At 52.7% G+C, this 21,110-nt stretch overlaps 1 protein-coding gene across 1 annotated transcript in view; it reads right to left on the reverse strand.

Moving 5' to 3' along the window:
* Positions 1-1,187: 1,187 nt before the first annotated feature.
* Positions 1,188-21,110, reverse strand: part of LOC143692495 (uncharacterized) — a 59,698-nt gene continuing 39,775 nt past the window's right edge. Inside the window, exon 3 of the mRNA XM_077172727.1 lies at positions 1,188-2,260. Coding sequence (XP_077028842.1) covers positions 1,188-2,260 — 1,073 coding nt within the window. The remainder of the gene's footprint in view (positions 2,261-21,110) is intronic.

The following is a 21,110-nucleotide window of genomic DNA, read 5'->3' on the forward strand; positions in this document are numbered from 1 at the left end:
AGCCAGGCTTGATGGTACTGGCAGATTGTGCCTGGGAGCAACCCTTGGATATCCAGAATTTTGGAGGTGGAATCCCAATTTCAGACGTGGACACCTGGAGGATAAGGATGCTTGTTTTCCATTGGAAAGAAAGCACGGAACACTGATACAACAGTGACATTTGGGGATCTATGGGGAGCATTGGGGATCGTTTCTGCACCTTGTGACCCAACAGGAGCTTTTCTAATAAATGTTGCCTGAAGCTCCCACTGTGCCCATCACAGGAACCCATGTGAGTGTCTGGGACATCCCAGCTCTTTGGAAGCCTGGGGACTCCTGGGATGTCACCATGGAATGGCTGTGACTGCCTCTGACCACAGGGCTCTTTACCATCCTAGAAACCCCTCGGAGGTCTCCATGGAGCCCCTGTCTCTGCCTGTGACATTCCAGCTCTGGAACAGCCTGGAGACTCTTGGAAAGATCCCATGGAACCCTTCTGAGGGCCTGTGACAAATCTGATCCTTAGCAGGCAACCATCACCAGCCCCCTGTTGCTATGGTCAGTCCCTTGGCAGCTCCATGGAGACCCCATGCCAGGGGTGGTTGCCATGGCCACCAGGGCTGGCACCAGCTGGCATGCTCGGTTTCCAGGGGCTGGGCTTCAGGAATGGGATTCCCCAATTTCCTGCTCCCGCTAAAACCGTGCTGCCCTCGCTGCCCTCCCGCCTCCCATGAAAAGCACAAAAGGCAAAGATCCCGGGCTGGGATAAGAACAATTTATTGGGAACAGCAACAAGATAAGGAGCAAAAGGAACAGAATCAATTCTGATAACAGAAGGGATAAGTAAAACTATTTACAGAAAAAACTACAACATCAACAACTAGTTCTTCCTGGCAATGTATTTCCTCCTGTCTGGAAAGGACACCCTTCTCCTCAGGGAGAGAGAGAGAGAGAGTCCCTTTCCTGCCCCTGGCAATGACCTCAGGTGGGAGTGAATGTAATGACAGGGCCATGGCCAGACCCTCATGTTCTCCAATCCCACATCATGTCATTGCCAGGGGCAGGAAAAGGGACAGGTGTCTTCCCAGCATGGATCACAGGGAACATGGATCACCAGGGCTCTTCCCAACGTGGGGTCTCCAATGGGGGATAAAGCTGGAGCAGTGCATTAAACTCTTCCTGCAGTTGGGGCATGTACAGGGCTTCTTTTACTGGTGCCTCCGTTGGTGTCTGCTAAAGTGAGAGCTGCTGGTGAAGCTCTTCCCACACTGGGGACACTCGTAGGGCCTCTCCCCAGTGTGGATGCGCCGGTGGGTGACAAGGGTGGAGTTATGCTTGAAGCCCTTCCCGCAGTCGGGGCAGAGGAAGGGCCTCTCATCTGTGTGAATGCGCTGGTGCTGGAGGAGCTGAGAGCTGGTGTGAAACCTCTTCCCACACTCGGGGCACTGGTAGGGCCTCTCCCCTGTGTGGATCATTTGGTGGATGATCATTTGGGTCTTCCTACTAAAGGTCATCCCACATTCCCCGCAGTTGTATGGCCTTTCCCCAGTGTGGATCCTCTGGTGGCAGATCAAGAGAGACTTCTGCCTAAAGCTCTTCCCACATTCCCCACACTCATAGGGTCGTTCCCTGGTGTGGGTCTTCTGGTGGGAGATCAGGTTAGAGTTCTGGCTGAAACTCATCCCACATTCCCCACACTCGTACGGCTTCTCCCTGGTGTGGATCCGCTGGTGCCTGATGAGGTGGGAGTTGCGCTTGAAGCCCATCCCACAGTCAGGGCAGCGGAAGGGCCTCTCATCTGTGTGAATCCGCTCATGCAGGAGGAGATCAGAGCTGGTGTAAAACCTCTTCTGACACTGGGGACACTCGTAGGGCCTCTCCCTCTCCCCAGCGTGAATGCGCTGGTGGGTGATGAGGGTGGAGTTGCGCTTGAAGCCCTTCCCACAGTTGGGGCAGCGGAAGGGCCTCTCCTCAGTGTGAATCTGCTGGTGCTGGAGGAGACTGGAGCTGGTCTGAAACCTCTTCTGACACTGGGGACACTCATAGGGCCTCTCCCCAGTGTGGATGCGTTGGTGGATGATGAGGGCAGAGCTGCAGCTGAAGCCCTTCCCACACTCCCCACACTCGTAGGGCCATTCCCCAGTGTGGATCATCTGGTGGCTGATCAGGCTGCTGCTCTGCCTGAAGCTCTTCCCACACTCCAAGCACTTGTGGGGCTTCTCCCCATCATGAAGCTGCTCATGGGCCACCAGCTCTGAGCTCTGGCTGAAGCTCTGTCCACCTTCCTGGCTCAGGGTGGGTCTTTCCTCCTCAGAGCACCCTGGGCTGGGTTTGGAGCCCCTCCTCCTGTGGGATCTCTGGGGATTTTCCTCCCCATTGGATTCCTGTGCCCTGGAGTCACTCAAAATGGCCTCTTCCATGAGTTTCTGCTGTGGGGATTTCTCCTCTCTGGTCTCCATGCTCAGATCCTTCCCGGGGGGAGGAAGGCCAAGGAGAGGATGGGATTTGCCTCCGTGCCAGAGGGAAGGGGAAGGAGATCCCCCCAGTGCATCCCCAGCAGGACGGGGTTGGCAGCAGGGTTGTCCTGCAGCCGGGGGCTGTGCTGGGCTGGGAGATGGAGCAGGAGAGAGGGGGAAAGGGGCACTGACTTCCTCCTCACCTGCCTGCGTGTCCCGGGGCTCCTTCCTCTTCCTTGCAGCCTCCTCCTCCATCTGGCAAAGGTTTGGGGATGTGAAATCCTGTTCTGGGAGGAAAGCAAGGGATGAGCGCATTGAATTTTTACTGGTTTGAAGACAAACCTGGGGGAGAGTCTAAACCAGAATTACAATTTAATAAGAAAAGAAGATCAAGGCAATGATACAGAAACACTGCCTTAAACTGACAGAGTCAGGATATAACCTGACACCCTGTTGCTGGTCAGGCTGGTGGCAGCAGTCCCATTAAATGGTGGCTGCAGTCCTGTGGGAGTGATGAACGTGATTCTGTCCAAGCAGTGATCCTGTAGAAGGGTCTGGTCTTCCTCTGAAGGTCCAGTGGTGGTTCTGGAGCTCTTGTCCTCTGGGAATCCAGTAGGCAAGCTGCTCCTGGTGTTGCAAGGCTCAGCTTATATGCAGGTAGCAATGCTTGGATCCTCCCCCTGGGCGGAGCATCCCACAATGGGATGATGGAATTTTATCAGTCCTGCAGTGACACTCAATGGCCCATTCCCAGAAGATATCTCCCCTGGAGGGCGTTATCAGGGCTGAGTCATGGAAGAGATCAAGAACACTGCCCCACCTGTTTATAGCAGTTGATGAAGATGGGCATTGAAAACATGCATTTGGTTCCATCTTACATTGCAACCTGAAACAGTGGGGGAATCCCTGCTCAGGGGGTGAACACCACCCCCCTTACCCAAACTGGCTCAGGTGTAAAACCCCAACCCTGGGAAGGCCACACACACACAGGGGACAATGTCACACTTGCCCTGCCCCAGGGCAAATGGCATCTCTCTAATATTTTCTTAACCAGATTGCAAAATTATTTTGGCACAGTGAGTTCAGGGCACTGTTCTTTGACCCCAGTTGCCTTTGACTACAGCATGGTTCCTTCCTCTGAGGAGGTTGTGGGTCTCTCTGGAGGAACTCTTGGAAACTTGGATGCAGCTTCGTCTGAGCGACCTATGGGAGAACTGATGAGGAAAATGGCTGTTGTGGGACTGGAGTGTAAAGAAAATATTTTGTTGTCCCTCCTTGAAAAGTTTGTTAAAATCGCTGGAGGAAATGGAGCAAATGATACCAGCAAGACTGACAAGGTTCATTCACCACATGGTGAGGAACACAAAGCTGCTAAAAGTCCCACAAGAAGCCCAGCTCAAGTAGCTAAATTCCCAAATAACTACTGAATTCCCAGGCTTGGGTTTTTTCCAAATGTGAGAATCATTTTTCTCTTCATCCCTGTCACCTTTGTGACAGCTACACAGAGCTTTCCCTTCCTTTTAATAATATCTGTATTGGGCCGAATTTGCACTTTTCTTTAATTTTAACCTGCCAGCAGCTGAGCTGGAGCTGTGCAGGAACCAAGGAAACTTGGAATTGCCCCAGAATTGCTTCTATTGTCAGCCGGTGCTGCGGCGGCTGTGGGGCAGAGGGGTGGGAAAGGGGGGTCCGGGGTGGCAGTGGAGGAAATGCCGGGCCCGGGGGCTGAGCACAGGGCTGAGCACACAGAGATGGTTTTGTTCTTGCTGAGCTCGCACTGAGCCAAGGCCTGTCCTGCCCCTCATTCGGCCACGCTGGGGAGGGGCTGAGGGTGTGGGGGAGCTTGGGAGGGGACACAGCCAGGACAGGAGATCCCAGCTGACCCCAGGGATACCCCAGACCATAGGACATCATGATCAGTGCATGAAGTGTGGGGAACAAGGAGGAAAGGGGCACATTTGCAGTGAGGGTTTTGTCTCCCCAGGTAACACTTAGGCAGGATTGGGCCCTGTTTCGCCAGTGGGCAGGGCCCGCACCAAAGACACAGACACCAACTTAACTTAAGGAACAGTGTAATTTAGATAATGCAAATTTGCAAAAAATTACAAAAATATTAGGTAGGCAAAGCAAATAATCATTAGTAAATAATTCCAAAAGAGAAGATGTTGAAATGAGTATCACACAACTGTCCATTTCTGGCTGCAGGCTCTGGAGATTCTATCTCTGCCTTCAATCAGGGTTGCATTCCCTAAAGAATCCTGGTACCAAATCCTACTTTCCAAGGCTGGAACAGTGTCTCAGGTTTAGCTGGGTGTGTATTCAATTACCCTCTGTTAAAGCTGGGGCAATTATCATCTGTTAATTGAGCAGTTTACTTTATCTCTTCCACATGAATCCTCCCTCCAGGGAGATATCTTCTGTTAATCGGCCATTGAGTGTCACTGATAAAAATTCCATCATCCCATTGTGAGAAACTCTGCCCAGAGGGAGGAGCCAAGCATTCCTACCTGGATATAATCTGAGAATGTGAACAACAGAGTCAGCCTTCCCCCACAGGATTCCCAGAAGAGCAGCTTTCAGCTCCACTGGATCCCAGAGGAAGACCAGGCCGATCGACGCCACAACTGGACCTTCAGAGGAAAACTCCACCCTTCTACAGGATCACTGCTCCAACAGAACCACACCTGTCCCTGCAGGAGCACTGCAGCCACCATTTAACAGGAGTGCTACCAACACTCTGATCCACAGGGTGTCAGGTCGTATTCTTACTCTGTAAGTAGTTTTTAGTACTACTGCATTTGTATTTTTAATTTTCCTTCTGAAGAACTGTTATTCCTATTTCCAAAGACTTTGTTTGACAGCCTCTTGTTTTGAAAATTATAATTCCAAGTGAAGGGATTAACATTTTCGATTTCAGGGGAGTCTCCTGCCTTCCTTAGCAGACACCTGTCTTTTCTAACTGACACAATGCCCTGGGACAGCCAGGCAGGTGAGGAGGAAGTCAGTGCCCCTTTCCCCCTCTCTCCTGCTCCATCTCCCAGCCCAGCACAGCCCCTGGCTGCAGGACAACCCTGCTGCCAACCCCGTCCTGCTGGGGATGCACTGGGGGGATCTCCTTCCCCTTCCCTCTGGCACGGAGGCAAATCCCATCCTCTCCTTGGCCTTCCTCCCCCAGGGAAGGAGCTGAGGATGGAGACCAGGGAGGACAAAACCCCACAGCAGAACATCATGGAAGAGGCCATTTTTAGTGGCTCCATAGTACAGAATTCCAACGTGGAGGAAAAGCCCCAGAGATCCCACAGGAGGAGGGGCTGCAAATCCAGCCCAGGGTGTTCTGAGGAGGAAAGACCCACCCTGAGCCAGGAAGGTGGACAGAGCTTCAGCCAGAGCTCAGAGCTGGTGGTCCATGGGCAGCTTCACGATCGGGAGAAGCCCCACAAGTGCTTGGAGTGTGGGAAGAGCTTCAGGCAGAGCAGCACCCTGATCAGCCACCAGATGATCCACACTGGGGAATGGCCCTACAAGTGTGGGGAGTGTGGGAAGGGCTTCAGCTGCAGCTCTGCCCTCATCATCCACCAACGCATCCACACTGCAGAGAGGCCCTACGAGTGTCCCCAGTGTCAGAAGAGGCTTCACACCAGCTCCCATCTCCTCTGCCACCAGCGAATTCACTCAGAGGAGAGGCCCTTCCACTGCCCTGACTGTGGGAAGGGCTTCAAGCAGAAATCCCACCTCATCCACACTGGGGAGAGGCCCTACGAGTGTCCCATATGTCAGAAGAAGTTTCCCACCAGCTTCCAGCTCCTCCAACACCAGCGGATTCACACAGATGAGAGGCCCTTCCTCTGCCCAGACTGCGGGAAGGGCTTCAAGCACAACTCCACCCTTGTCACCCACCGGCGCATCCACACTGGGGAGAGGCCCTACGAGTGTCCCCAGTGTGGGAAGAGCTTCACCCAGAGCTCTCACTTGACCAGACACCAATGGAGCCACCAGTAAGGAAAGGCCTGCAAATGCCCCAGCTGCAGGAACAGCTTCATGCACCAATCCAGCTTCATCCCCCATGGGAGGACCCGCATTGGGAAGAGTCCTGGGGATCCGTGTTGCCCATGATCCATGCTGGGAAGACACCTGTCCCTTTTCCTGCCCGTGACATGATGTGGGAATGGAAGAACATGAGGGTCTGGCCATGGCCCTGTCATTACATCCACTCCCACCTCAGGTCATTGCCAGGAGCAGGAAAGGGACTCTCTCTCTCTCTCTCTCTCCCTGAGGAAAAGGGTGTCCTTTCCAGACAGGGGAAATTGTGGCCAGGAAGACCCAGTGAGTTGTGTTTTCCCTGTAAACAGTTTTATTTATCCCTTCTGTTACCAGTATTGTTTCTGTTACTGTTTGTTCCTTATCCCGTTGCTGTTCCCAATAAATTGTTCTTATCCCAGCCCGGGATCTTTGCCTTTTGTGCTTTCCATGGGAGGCGGGAGGGCAGCGAGGGCAGCGCAGTTTTAGCAGGAGCAGGAAATTGGGGAATCCCATTGCTGAAGCCCGGCCCGTGGAAACCGAGCATCCCAGCTGGTGGCAGCCCTGGTGGCCATGGCAGCAGCCTTGGGAGAGGGTCCCTGGCTGGGGCTGTGGGAACCTCTTCCCTCTGGTGCCCAGGGACAGGAGTGGAGGGAGCGGCTGCAGCTGAGTCGGGGCAGGCTCAGGTTGGATGTCAGGAAAAGGTTTTTGCCCAGAGGCTGCTGGGGCCCTGGCCAGGCTTCCCAGGGAAGGGTCCCAGCTCCAGGGCTCTCTGAGCTGCAGCAGCGTTTGGCCAGCGCTGCCAGGCCCAGGCTGGCATTGTTGGGGTGTCCTGTGCAGGGCCAGCAGTTGGACTGGAGGATCCTGATGGGTCCCTCCCAGCTCAGCCAATTCTGTGCTTCTGGGATCCCATCAGCCTGGGGATGGGGCCGCCGATGGTTGCCATGGCAACGGGCTCTGGCTGCAGGCCTGAGTTGGTGTCCATGGCAACCACCCCGGCATGGGGTCTCCATGGAGCTGCCAAGGGACTGAGCATAGCAACAGGGGGCTGGTGATGGTTGCCATGGAAACTGACCATAGCAACAGGGTACTGGTGATGGTTGCCATGGAAACTGACCATAGCAACAGGGGGCTGGTGATGGCTTCCATAGTAATTGACCATAGCAACAGGAGGCTGGTGATGGTTGCCATGGAAACTGACCATAGCAACAGGGGTCCTGGTGATGGTTGTCGTGGAAACTGACCATAGCAACAGGGGGCTGGGGATGGTTGCCATGGAAACTGACCATAGCAACAGGGGGCTGGTGATGGTTGCCTGCTAAGGATCAGATTTGTCACAGGCCCTCAGAGGGGTTCCATGGGGACTTTCCAAGAGTCTCCAGGCTCTTCCACAGCTGGAATGTCACAGGCAGAGACAGGGGCTCCATGGAGACCTCCCAGGGCTTTCTGGGGATGGTAAAGAGCTCTGTGGTCAGAGGCAGTCACAGCCATTCCATGGTGACATCCCAGAGCACCTTGGGCTGCAAAGGCACCCATCTGTCACAGGCACTCATGGGTGCTCCACGGTGACATCCCAGGAGTCCCCAGGCTGCCAAAGAGCCGGGATGGCCCAGACACTCACAGGGGTTCCTGTCATGGGCACAGTGGGAGCCTCAGGCAAAGTTTATTAGAGGAGCTCCTGTTGGGTCACGAGGTGCAGAAAGGATCTGCAAACAGTACCGCTGAATCCGAGATGACATAGACTCAGATCAGAAGGCTAAGGGCTAAAAAGCAGTGTTTTATTCAGTCCTTTTATATCTTGGTTTGCTACAGGTAGACCTCATTAGTCTTTTAATAAACACATTTCACATGATTGACCAATTAAGACAACACCCTTCAGTAAACAACTTCATGGAAAAGAGACAACTTATTACAAACATTGTCAGGGCACCAGTTATTGATGTTTTTTTTTTATTGAGCCTTTCTGGGGGCTCCCTGGATGGGGAAATCCCTCCTGTATCAGTTCTGTGCCATGTAAAAGGAGATGCATGGGACTTTTTCAGCCTTCAGCTTCTTGTTTATGGTTATCTTATCTAAAGTTTTGCATTGCTGTGCACACCAGGCTCAGTGCGCTGGAAAAGCACCTCAAAATGGCCCCAAAATGTACGGTTTCAAAGTCTTTTAAAGTTGTCTCATCCAATTAACTCTTGAAACTTACATTATTTCTACTTATTTACCAATAACTTGTCCCTTGACTGTCCACATAACCTCTGCACTGTGCTTTCCTTGACCAATCACCCTGTGCCACCAACACTGCAGAAAATGGAGTAGATGAAGAAGAAGACAGGGACTACACCCCAATTCCTCCATCTTGCTTCCTATCTACACCATAGTAAAAATCCCAAAAACTAAATTTCTCACCCAAGTGACAGGCTGTACTACCCTCTAATCTATTTCACACTTTGGTAAATTTTAATCTATCTCAAAGTCTTGGAAGTCCTCTCCATTGGCGAAGGTGAAAGGCAGTGTTTCTCTGGGGGTCAGGATTCCTCAGAGCAGACAGAGAAATATTCCCGGTACCCTGGATTCCCACACATTTAACCTAAAAAACTTTAAAGATTTTCAGTTACCCAAAAATGTTCCAGATAAGTAGGATTAGAAGGAGAAGAAATAGAGACCAACAGAAAGACAGAAGATCCATAGAAAGACACGCACATGGGTACCAACTGCTCAGGTTCCAGCATCACCAACAGAGGAACCCCAGCAGAAGGCAGGATCCAGACGCTGGGCTGGCCTTGTGCTCCGGCTTTTAACCCCCTGGGCCTTCATGGCCCCGCCCCTGGGGTGGGACTGCCAGTTGCTTGTCCAATCAGAGTCAGGGTAGCACCAGCTGTTAGTGTGTGATTGATTGACAGCTGGGCCAATCAGAGCTGGGTTAGCACTGCCCCTGCTGTGTGATTGACAGCTCTGCCAGGCCAGGCCTGGGGGCGGGGCTCTGTCCCACCACAAACCAAGGCCTGACCCGGCCCTGGCCCCACACGGGCATTCCGAGCATCCCAAGGTGTCTCGGGACATGGATCTCATCCAGCCTCTGACAGTGACTACGGTGACACTACGGAACCTCATGGAGCCATGGCTCAGTTGTGACAATGGAGATCCAAGGAAATGATGGTGAGACTGTGGAATCCAGGAATCATGGAATCAAGGAGACCATTGTGCAAATCATGGGCCCTATGGAAGCAAGGATCAATGATCAAACTGTGGTTTGATTGTGACTGATTTAAATAGAAACAAGGAGCCATTGTTTGACAGCAGGGCTGCGTGGGGCCAATGGACCGTTGTGACTCTGTTGGGGCTCATGAAACCAAGAAGCCATTGTGACATTGCCAGACCTCATGGAATCAAGGAGACCATTGTGACAATGTGGGGACCCATGAAGTCAATGGAACATGGTACAGGTCTGCCTGGTTTGGCCTCCTGGGGGCTGTCTGACAGGTCCCACTGAATTTGGCATGTCAAGGGCCACTCCCATCTGACCGTGAAGCACTGGGGCTCTGTGCTTTTATTCCTATGGAAAACTGTCTTTCTTGTCTAGGCACCCATGGCCAAAATTGGGATTCTGCATCTAAAATTCTCTATATCCAAGGGTTACTCCCAGAAAAAATCTGCCCATACAGTCAAGTCTGGCCAGCCTTGGCCTCTGGTGGCTGCCTCTCATCTGCCCCTGCACCACTGGGGCTCACTTGTTTCCTTCCTATGGAGACCGTTGTGACACTGCGGGGCGTTGTGGAACCAATGGGCCATGGTGACACTGCAGGCCCTTGTGAACCTGTGACACTGTAGGAACTTGTGGAACCAAGGGGATCATTGTGACCCTGCAGGGCCCCGTGGAAGGAAGGGATCATTGTGACACTCTGGGAACTTGTGGAACCAAAGGAATCATTGTTGCCCTACGTGGCCCTAATGGACCCAAGGGGCCATTGGACACAGCCAGGCTTCATGGAACCAATAGAGCATCAGGACACTGTGGGGCCTAGTGGAACCATGGAGACCATAAAGATCCTTAAGGACTTGTGTAACCAAGGGGCCATTATGACACCCGAGGGCACCATGGAAGCAAGAGAACCATTGTGACACTGCAAGGCCTCATGGAATCAAGGAGCCATTGTGGCACTGCAGGGCCCTGTGGAACCAAGGGAACATGAAATAGGTGTGGCTGCCTTGGTTTCCCAGGGCTCACCTGACAGGTCTGGCTGACCTTGGAATGTGGAAGGCCATGCCAATCTGCTCCTGAAACACTGGAGCTCTGGGCTCTTCTTTTTATGGAAAAGAACTTTCCATTTTTTCCAGGCATCCATGGCTAAAATTAGGATTTCACCTCTAAATTTCTATGTATCCAAGGATTGCTCCCAGACAAAAGTTGCCAGGACAGACAGGTCTGGCTGGTCTTTGACTCCTGAGTGCCAGAACTCACCTGTTTTCCAAACACTGGAAAGGGCTCTGTGCTTTTCTTTTTATGAAAAAAACCCATCCCTCTTCTCCAGGCACAAATGTTTTAAATTAGGACTCCACATTCATAATTGCAAATATCCAAGGGTTGCTCCAAGCAAACCTGCCAGGACAGACAGGTCAGGCTTGCCTTGGCCTCTGATGGCTGCCGTTCATCAGCTCCTGAAACACAAGGGCTCCGTGGTTTCCTTCCTATGCAGACCAATGTGACATTTGGGAGCCTTGTGAAATGAGGGGGACATTGTGACACTGCAGAGCACCATGGATCCAAGGGACCATTGTGACACTGTGGGGCCTCGTGGAACCAAGGACATCATTGTGGCTCTGTTAGGCTGCATGGTCCCAAGGGACCAGAGCAAAGCAGCGGTGTGGGAGTTAGCCTGGCTGTAACTCAGAGTCAGCCAGATTTTACCTCGGAAGAACTGGGCGTGAGCCCTGGGAATCATGTGTTTAACTTAGGGTGAGCTTGAGAGTTCCCCCATAAGCCTTTAGTGTTGTTATGCTAAGTTGTCCAAGTTCTCCTCCCCTATTGGTTACTAGTTTCCCCTAGAGGGTTATTGTTCTAGAGTGTTCTACCCCCAAGTGTCTATGTTGTTACTTCCCCTTTGTCTCGGGTCTTAGGATCCTGCCCCTCATACTGTTCTCGACTTCTCCATGTTTATTGTTTTTCACCCTGTTATTAAAGTTCCTTTTAAGCAACTCCATTGATCCTGCTCCTTTTCATTTTCCCCACCCTTGCCCTGAAGTCAGGGAACCAGAGAGGTTTGTCACAGCCACCCTCATTGTGACCTTTGGCGCCCGAACAGGGACCATGACACTCAGGGCTCCCTGTGTCAGTCACCTCAGCTGGGGTTAGCTGATGGATAGGCCAGTGCTCCCTGGGATTTTGGATTGTGCTGGGCCCGGCAGATTCATCGTTGATTCAAGGGATCTTGCACAGGATCAGCAGGGACAACAACAGTTTCACCTGCATAGGATTGCAGGTGGGTTTGGGGAAATGCAAGACATTTATTGCCCATTTTGTCACAGTGTTTTTAAAATATGCACCCATGTCCCATAACTGATTTGGGGCATTCCAGTGGCTCTTCCCCATAAGGCAGAGAAAGAGAAAAATGGGCAGCCAGATGTCCAAAGTAGAAAGGAGCATATATGGGTGCTTTAATTCTCAGTCATCATGACATAATATTTTCAAAGAATGAATTAAAATCAATCATGAGGTGGATCATTAAAAATTTTCCAGATGCCTCTGCTGACGAAATCCATACCACTGAATTTTGGGAGTCAGTGGGAGTTAAATTGTACAACCTTTCGATCAAAATGGACCCCATTGCACCCCACATGCTCCCCATCTTCCACACCATCCTTGAGACCCTTCACCAGCAAGCAGTGTGTTGAAAACTCGATCCCTTTGTCACTCCTAACTCGGGACCTTCCCTCAAAACCTGCCTTTCTCAGACCTTCCACGATGGTCCAAGATGGCAATGGCCACGCAGTCTTGGAGCATCATGCCCTGGAGACTCAAAACAGAAGGAGCCCGAATGTGGCACGGGAGCCCAACCATCCTCCCTCCATCTTGGCTCCTCCACTTCCTGCTACCACAGCCTTCACTTCCGCCCTGAACGAACCTCCAGACTCCGCCCCCATAACTGCGGGTCACGCCCCCACTGTCAATCATCCTCTCTACCCTGGGCCATGCCTCCAGTTAAGGAAGGAGACTGGCAAATAGCCTCGAAACTCCTCATTGCCCTGGTATGTTATGAAAGAAGGGGGCAGAATCCCAGCTATCAGCCATTGGTTTACGGGGAAATCAAGGATCTGTGTAGGGCAGCTAAAGACCATAGGAAGGACTTACCCTGTTTTAATGGCCTAATGAGGGCCATGTTTACAGCACATGTCTTAACCCCCTATGATTTAAAATATATTATGACCATGTTGTTGTCACGTACAGAATACACCCTGTGGGAAGGGGCATGGAAGTGTTTACTAAATCAATTAATAGCAGACTATGCTAATAATGAGGCAAGGGCAGAATTGACAATCAACCATCTAGCTGGAGAAGGACAACACAGCCGACCAGATGATTAAGCAGCAGGTATCCCCAGAGAAGTATTGGATGATATCAAAGAGATGGCATTGAAAACTTTAATCCAGGTGTCGGATGGTAGCACCCCCAATTTGGACTACCTTGGATGGCTGCAGCTAAAGCTTTAGGGCAATCAGACCATCCTGGGTGCCTGTTAAGTAAGCAAACCAATGCTGCCTCCCTCACACTGAGTGGCTGCTCTCAGACACAGAGACCATCAGACACGCCACCGTGCAGAACAGCGATAGAGTTTTTACTCTGGGCACATGGGCATGGCTGTGTAGACTCTGAGGGCATGTGCTGCATGAACCTCTCCAGCCACAGCGAGTCAATCCACAAGAGCATTCAGATACTGAAGGAAGGGTTCAAGAAGCTTCAAGTGGAAAACAAAGACTGGGTCCATAAACTCTTCCAATCTATGGGACTAAAAGGGCTGGATGATGTCTAGCTACAACAGGACTCTTCATTCTCTTAGTGGTTCTTGTTGTATTGTTAATTGTCCCATGTTTGCTTGGATGCTTTTAGAAAGTCTTACCAAATTCTTTCAGTTCCATCTTTGTGTTAAAACAGAAAGGGCTAAGATACCCTACACAGGCTCCTCATGGACTCCTTGGAGGAGAGAATTGGAGGCCAGGATGGCACAAAAACCTCCCAGAGACTCAGTGTGGGAAGGAAAATCCTTAAAAATAGCTAAAAGTATTCTTAGATCCAAAGTACCTTAAAAACCTTGAGTATCTGAAAATATTAATGAGCCCCACTGAGTGTCAGTACAAAGCTCTCAAGGGACTCATTAAAGCAGATAATTGGGGCCATGATTGCACAAACCTCTTCCAAAGTCTGTATCAAAAGGGAAACACCAAGTACCTTCAAATAACTGAAGTACCTTGAAGTATTAATGAGCCCCACTGAGTGTTGTTAATGACAAAGCCTCTCCAGGGACTAATTACAGCAGATAATTGGAGGCCAGGATTGCACAAACCTCTCAGAGACTGCAAGGCAAAAGCCAAAGCCAAAGTCCTTTGAAAAACCTGCAGTCCCTGCAGGGAGCATTCAGGAGCCCCCAGGGCCATTGCTGAGCAAGGCTCCCCAGGGACTCCTTGCAGCAGATCCTTGAGGCCACTGGGATGTGGGCTAGGGGGGGATGCTGAGGGCAGCACAAGGGGCTGACAGTGCCCAGCCTGGCTGGGGCTGTGCCAGGAGGCCCCAGGGCCTCAGGACAAGGTGTCTCCTCCCAGCCCTTGCTGGCACAGACCCTGCTGTGCCCCAGGGCACCAAGACTTGGCTTCTCTTTGTCCCCACCTGTCATCCCTGCCTGCAGTTCTCTGCTCTGCCTGGGGCCTGGGGACACTTGCTCACTCGTGTCCCTCAGTGGGACCCATTAAAAGTCCAAGAAACTTTGGAGTTGGATTCTGCCTTGGAGTTCTGGAGAGGTTTCTTCAGCTCCCTCTCAGGGCCTGATGTTCAGGGCCTGAGCACAAAGCTCCAGAGGCTCATTAAAGTCCTTGTGCTGTGTCTGTGCTGCTGAGCTGGGCTGGGCTCCTGGCACAGAGGCAGCTCCTGGTCACCAAGAAGAGCTTCAAAAGCACATTTCTCTGGATGAGCAGCTCTTGTGCCAGCCCAGCAGGGCTGGGGCACTGCCTGCAGCCAGCCCAGGCACAGCCCAGAGGCACAGAGAGCTTCAATCAGTCAGGGCTGGGAAGGGGCTGAGAAGTGCCTGGGGCACAATCACTGCCAGCCCTTGGCACAGGAACCTCTGGCTGCAGGACAGTGCAGCTGCAGCTCCTGGAGCCATCTCCTCAAGCTGGAACATCCCAATGCCTGCAGAGCCTGTGAGTACAACTCTGAGGATTTCTGGTGCAGGGGAGGTGAAATGCTCTTGAAGATCTGACATGCTGAGGGGTTCTGATCAGTCATAGAATATTTCCAAGTCAATGATTTTAACAAAAATGACAACATTTCCTAAGACTTTGTTTCCTAGTACTGGAGAATGGCAGGGGGGGTGGTGGGGGGGTTTATGTATTATTAAGTATTAATTTTGAAAAGTGCCTGAGACATCCAAAGTGTTGGCTTAAGTGACCAGTAGGTTCACAGGAGATCCCTAATGTGCTTTCAGCCACTCTGCCCATGGACAGCAGCAGCATCACCTTTGCTGGAACCATCAGGCTCAGCCTGAGCTGTCCTTTCTCCAAGCTGCAAACAGAACCTGCCCCCAGCCAGTGCCCTGCAAACAGGCAGGGTTCTGTCGGGCCAAGGAGAGTGCACAGAGATTTGGGGGCTGTGAGTGCTGGCAGGGAGAGATCAGGCACAGGGAAACACCTGCAGGAGGAAAATCTCCAGGAGGCAGAGAGAAGATCAGGCAATGAGAGAAAACAAAGCCCAGCAATGCTGTGGCAGGGAGAGTTTAGAGATGCCCACAGGAGCCCCTGCAGTGCAGCCCCTCCCTCTGAACAAGCCCCCTCCCTCCTGTGCCCCAGCCAAGCCTCTGCCCTCAGGGCCGGGGCTCCAAGGCGTGCAGCCCCTCCTGTGCAGGCAGAGCTGCAGCAGAGCCGTGGGGCAGCTCTGCAGCCCCGGGCCCAGTTCCCTCTGCAGAGCACAGGGCTGGGAGCAGCTGCCCGGCCCTGGGGGCTCTGGCAGGGGGCACAGCTGGCTCAGGGTGACGCTGTCCCCAGGGCCCGGCTCTGGGCAATGCTGTCAGTGCAGCCAGGGAAGGAGCTGCATCTCCCACAATCCAATGCCATCAGAAGGACACTTGGGAGTCTCCCTGAGATTTCAGTCCAAGCTGGGAGCTTCAATCCAGGGTGCAAACCTGTCCTAGAGCATCTCTGAGTCATAAGATTGATGGGAAAAGGCAGAGGTTTCTGACACAGATAATGCTTCTGGGTTGGTAAAATGAGAAACGTGAGCCCTTGGCTACGAATGTGGAGCTGGGCTGTGGTGGATCCATCTGCTCCAACAGTACCTGGTGACATCATAGGGGAAGCTTTGGAACGTGATCAACCTCCACCTGAGAAAGGTTAAAGCCCAAAGAAAGTCTGAACAGGTCAGAATGACAGGCCATCTCCCCTCACTCTATCATCATCACTTTGCCTCACAGAACTTGCTCTGTTCTTCCTGAGGGCTGCAGAAATGATGAGGGTTTCTGATATCCAAGAATACCAGGAGAGACATGGGGGATCTTATAAAGAAAACCACAGAACTCTTAAAGACAGAAGCATGCCCGTGAAAGTTACAGGGGAGGGTGTAAGGGAAATGGCTTTGATTTTGTTTACAGGTATCTCCTCTGACTCTTCAATGTCCTTTCATCCATATACAGCTCCCAATGGCCAGCCAGGGCAAATGTCCAACAGCAGCTCCATCAGGCACTTCCTCCTGCTGGCATTGGCAGACACGTGGCAGCTGCAGCTCCTGCACTTCTGCCTCTTGCTGGGCATCTCCCTGGCTGCCCTCCTGGGCAACGGCCTCATCATCAGCGCCGTAGCCTGCGGCCACCACCTGCACACGCCCATGTTCTTCTTCCTGCTCAACCTGGCCCTCAGCGACCTGGGCTCCATCTGCACCACTGTCCCCAAAGCCATGCACAATTCCCTCTGGGACACCAGCAACATCTCCTACACTGGATGTGCTGCACAGGTCTTTCTGCTTTTCTTCTTCCTGTCAGCAGAGCTTTCCCTCCTGACCATCATGTGCTACGACCGCTACGTGTCCATCTGCAAACCCCTGCACTACGGGACCCTCCTGGGCAGCAGAGCTTGTGCCCACATGGCAGCAGCTGCTTGGGCCAGTGCCTTTCTCAATGCTCTCATGCACACAGCCAATACATTTTCCCTGCCCCTGTGCCATGGCAATGACCTGGGCCAGTTGTTCTGTGAAATCCTCCAGATCCTCAAGCTCTCCTGCTCACAGTCAATCCTTAGAAGAATGGGGCTTCTTGCTCTTAGTGCCAGTTTCACACTCGGCTGTTTTGTGTTCATTATCTTCTCCTATGTGCAGATTTTCAGGGCTGTGCTGAGGATTCCCTCTGAGCAGGGACGGCACAAAGCCTTTTCCACCTGCCTCCCTCACCTGGCCGTGGTCACTCTGTTCATCAGTACTGGCACAATTGCTCACCTGAAGCCCCCCTCCATGTCCTCCCCATCCCTGGATCTGGCCCTGTCAGTTCTGTACTCGGTGGTGCCTCCAACCCTGAACCCCTTCATCTACAGCCTGAGGAACCAGGAGCTCAAGGCTGCAGTGAGAAGACTGATGACTGTATGCTTTCAGAAACATTAAACTGCTGGCCAATTTCTGCAAATCACTTGTAATAAAAGTCATCTTTGATAGTACACGTTGGCTGCAGTTTGGAGGTTCTTTATCTTTTATTTTAGGTTTTTAATCTTGTCCACAAATAAATGTCATTTATTGTGCCATTTCTCATTTTGTTTCCCTCCACCTAACTGTGGCCACAGACTGTGTCAATGAGGGGTTGTGCTCTCAATGGCTTTAAAGTAACTAAAGGATCTCCCAGCAGAGTTTTCTGCAGAGATGCCCTTTTGTTGCCTTCTCTGGAGCTGCAGCAGCAATGTCTGTGTGCAGAGCTGGGGCAGATCAGTGCTGGCCCAGCAGCTGTGCCCAGCAGCAGCAGCAGCAGCACTTGGTGTTGCCAGTGCTGCTGCCGTGGCCCTGCCCTGCTGCCCTGGTGGCCCTGGTGTTGCTGCAGGGCCTGAGTGCTCTCGGGGCCGGGCACAGCCCTGGGGGTGGCAGTGCCGGGGCTGCAGCAGGGACAGGCCATGGGCACTGCTGGGGCAGCGCTGACGCCTCAGGCCAGGCCCTGGGGGCTCCAGGCTCCTTGCCCAGGCTCTCTCAAGAACACGGCCAGGCCAATGCTCAGCACAGAAACCCCCGTCAGCAGCCCCAGGCTGGCCGTGGGCAGGCTGGGGGCAAACAGCATGGCTGGGGCTCTGCAAGGGCCCTGGGCCAGACGGGAAGGAGCAGCAGAGCAGGGGCTGATCCATGCCCAGGGCGCTGCACAGCCCAGGGCAGCGTCCCAGAGCGTCCTCATGCAGCTGCCAACAACATCCCCCCTCTGCAGCCCTGGCCTCTCCCCCAGCTCACACAGGTGCCCCATCCTTGCAGGCACAGACACGGCAGCACTGCCTCAGCAGCCCCTGTTTGCATTGCACACTGCAGGGCCAGCACCCCCATGCTGTTGCTGTGGGGACATGAACCTGAGGGAGCACAAATGCCATCAGCCCCTGGGGCCAGCAAGGCCTGCGGGACACCAGGGAAACCACTCAGCTTTGTCCTGGCCTCTGCACTCAGCCAGAAAGTTTGTTCCCATCAGCTGGGAGTTTCCTGTGCCACTGCAGACGCTGTTGCTCAGAGCCAGGACTGCCTGGCAGCCACCCCCAAACTGCCCTCAGCATTTCCTCTGCTTCACCTTTGCTTTCTTTACACCTCTGGTACAAATTTCTTCATGTTGCCCATCCCTGTTCCCTCCCCTGCAAACAGCCCATCCCTGTTTGCCCTTTCCCCTCTGGCCCCACTCCCCATTGCAGTTCCTGACTTGACACCATGGGAACATCCCCCAGTCTTCTTGCCCACCTGGGCACACTGCTGCCTCATGTCCAGCCTGCTGTCCATCAGTCCCTGCAGGTCCCTTTCTGCCTGGCTGCTCTCCAGCCACTCTGTCCCCAGCCTGTAGTGCTGCAGGGGTTGTTGTGGCCAAAGTGCAGGACCCGGCACTTGGACTTGTTAAACCTCACCTTGTTGGATTTGGGCCCTGGATCCAGCCTGTCCAGGGCCCTGTGCAGAGCCCTCCTACCCTCCAGCAGATCCACACTCACACCCAGCTTGGTTTCATCTGCAAATTTGCTAATCATGGACTCAATCCCCTCATGCAGACCATCAATGCAGATATTGAAATCCACGCTGGCTGGCTCTGATCCCCGGGCCATCCTGTGGGTGCCCTGGGATGGCACTCAAGGTGATCTGTTCCATAACCTTGCCAGGCACCCAGGTCAGGCTGACAGGCCTGGAGTTCCCCAGCTCCTCCTTCCAGCCCTTCCTGGGGATGGGCTCACCCTGGCACCTCCAGTGCTCTGGGACCTCCCTGCTGAGCCAGGACTGATGGTAAATGATGGAGAGCAGCTTGGGGAGCTCATCCACCAGCTCCCTCATCCCCCTGGGATGGATCCCATCTGATCCCATACACCTGTGAGCATCTGAGTGGCTCAGCATGTCCCCAGCTGCTTCCTCCTGGATTCCAGGGGGCTGTTCTGCTCCCTGTGCCCATCTACCAGCTCAGGAGAACACTTGTCCTGAGGACTACCTGTCCTAATATTGAAAATTGAGACAAACAAGGTGTTTAGTAGCTCAGCTTTTTCCTTATCTTTAGTTACTCTATTCCCCACTGCACTCGAAAAAAGAGTAGAGGTCCTCCTTGTGCCACGTTTTGCTATTAATTTATTTATAGACATATTTTCTATTATTTTTCACAGAAGTGGCCAGGTTATGCTCTAATTGAGCAGTCACATCTCAACTTTTCTTTCTGCATAACCTAACGTCACTTCCTATGTTGCCTGGTCTTCTGTCAAAAGTCCATGCATCCTTTTCTTTCCCAAGTTCCCACAAAAGCACCATGTGGAGCCAGGCCAGTCCTTTTCCTCACTAGCTCATCTTTTGCCACACTGGGACAGGCTGCTCCTTCCCCCTTAAATTACTTTCTTGAAATGTGTGTCCTTCCTGGACCCCTTTGTTTTTAAGGGTTGTTTCCCTTAAAATAAATCAGGACCTGATTTGATACTCCCCAAATCAGCATCCTCAATTGGCCAAAGTCTGCCCTTCCTAATTCCAGTCCAGAAGTTTTGTTGCTGCCCCTCCTTCTTTCACAGAACATTCAAAACTTGATTATTTCATGGTCACTGTGCCCCAGGCAGCCTCTGAGCCCCACATCTGCCCCCAGCCCTTCTCGGTCTGTGAACAGCAGCAGACAGAGCTTTCCTTGGCAGTGGGAATGTTACCAGAAATTCAGTAAAACAGAAAACTCCTTAACCCCAGTGTAGCATTAAGAAGCAGCATTCTTTATTCAGCTGGATGCACGGGGGAGAGCTCCTCCCAAAGCCGTGCATGCTAAGTACAGGAAAGTTTCTGTTTATTTTCTGTATTTTGCACACACATTCATTGATTGTCCTGGACTAAACATACATATGATAATAATTTCCCCAAAATCATTAGCACATTTCCCCTCCCCTTTACCCATGTGTTCTTCTGTCCTGGGGGTCTCTCTGGTGGTCCCTGGTGGTCGTGGACCCCAATGTTCCAGTGGGCCTGGCTGAGCTGGCAGGACACTGAGGCTGCTGAACTTCCAGTTCCCCTTCTCACACAATGGGCCTTGTGTGGTTTCCATAGGCCTGGGGATGTGGAGAACAAGCTCCAGGTGTCAGCTCACCTGGTGTAGGCAATTGATCATCTGGTGACATGAGGTCACAGAGTGGGCTATGACATCACAGAGTGGGGTATGTGAGGTCATTGATCACATATGACATCATAGAGTGCCTCTGTGACATCACAGAGCCAGCTGTGACATCACAGAGCAGATATCTGACATCACAGAGGCAGTCTATGACATCACAGAGTTGGCTGTGACATCAGAAACCAGCTGTGTGACATTAGAGAAGGGTCTGTGACATCCCAGAGGGGCTGTGTGACATCTCATGGGGCTGTGTCAGGTCACTGGGTTGGTCACTCTGCCCCAGCTCCCCCTCACAGTTTCTCCCAACAAGTCCAATGCTGTCCATGCCCAGCGGGGTCCCTGTCCCCCGGGATCCCCCCGGCCCACCTGGAGCCACAGCCTCCACCAAAGGATGTTCCACAGGATCCACCCCAGAGCCTGACATGGGGACAAGGGGCCAGGGCTGTGTGAGCAGGACATCAAGGACGGGGATTCTCCAGGTCACTGTGGCCTGGGTTGGGTTGCCCAGGGCAGGAAAGATGTCTGGCAGCTGCAGCAGGGTCTGGGAAGGGCCTCCAAGGTGGGGCTGGAGCCCCTGGGCTGTGAGCAGAGGCTGAGGGAGCTGGGCTTGTCCAGCCCAGAGCAGGGAAGGCTGAGG

Source organism: Agelaius phoeniceus (assembly GCF_051311805.1).
Source record: "Agelaius phoeniceus isolate bAgePho1 chromosome W unlocalized genomic scaffold, bAgePho1.hap1 SUPER_W_unloc_1, whole genome shotgun sequence".
Taxonomy (NCBI): domain Eukaryota; kingdom Metazoa; phylum Chordata; class Aves; order Passeriformes; family Icteridae; genus Agelaius; species Agelaius phoeniceus.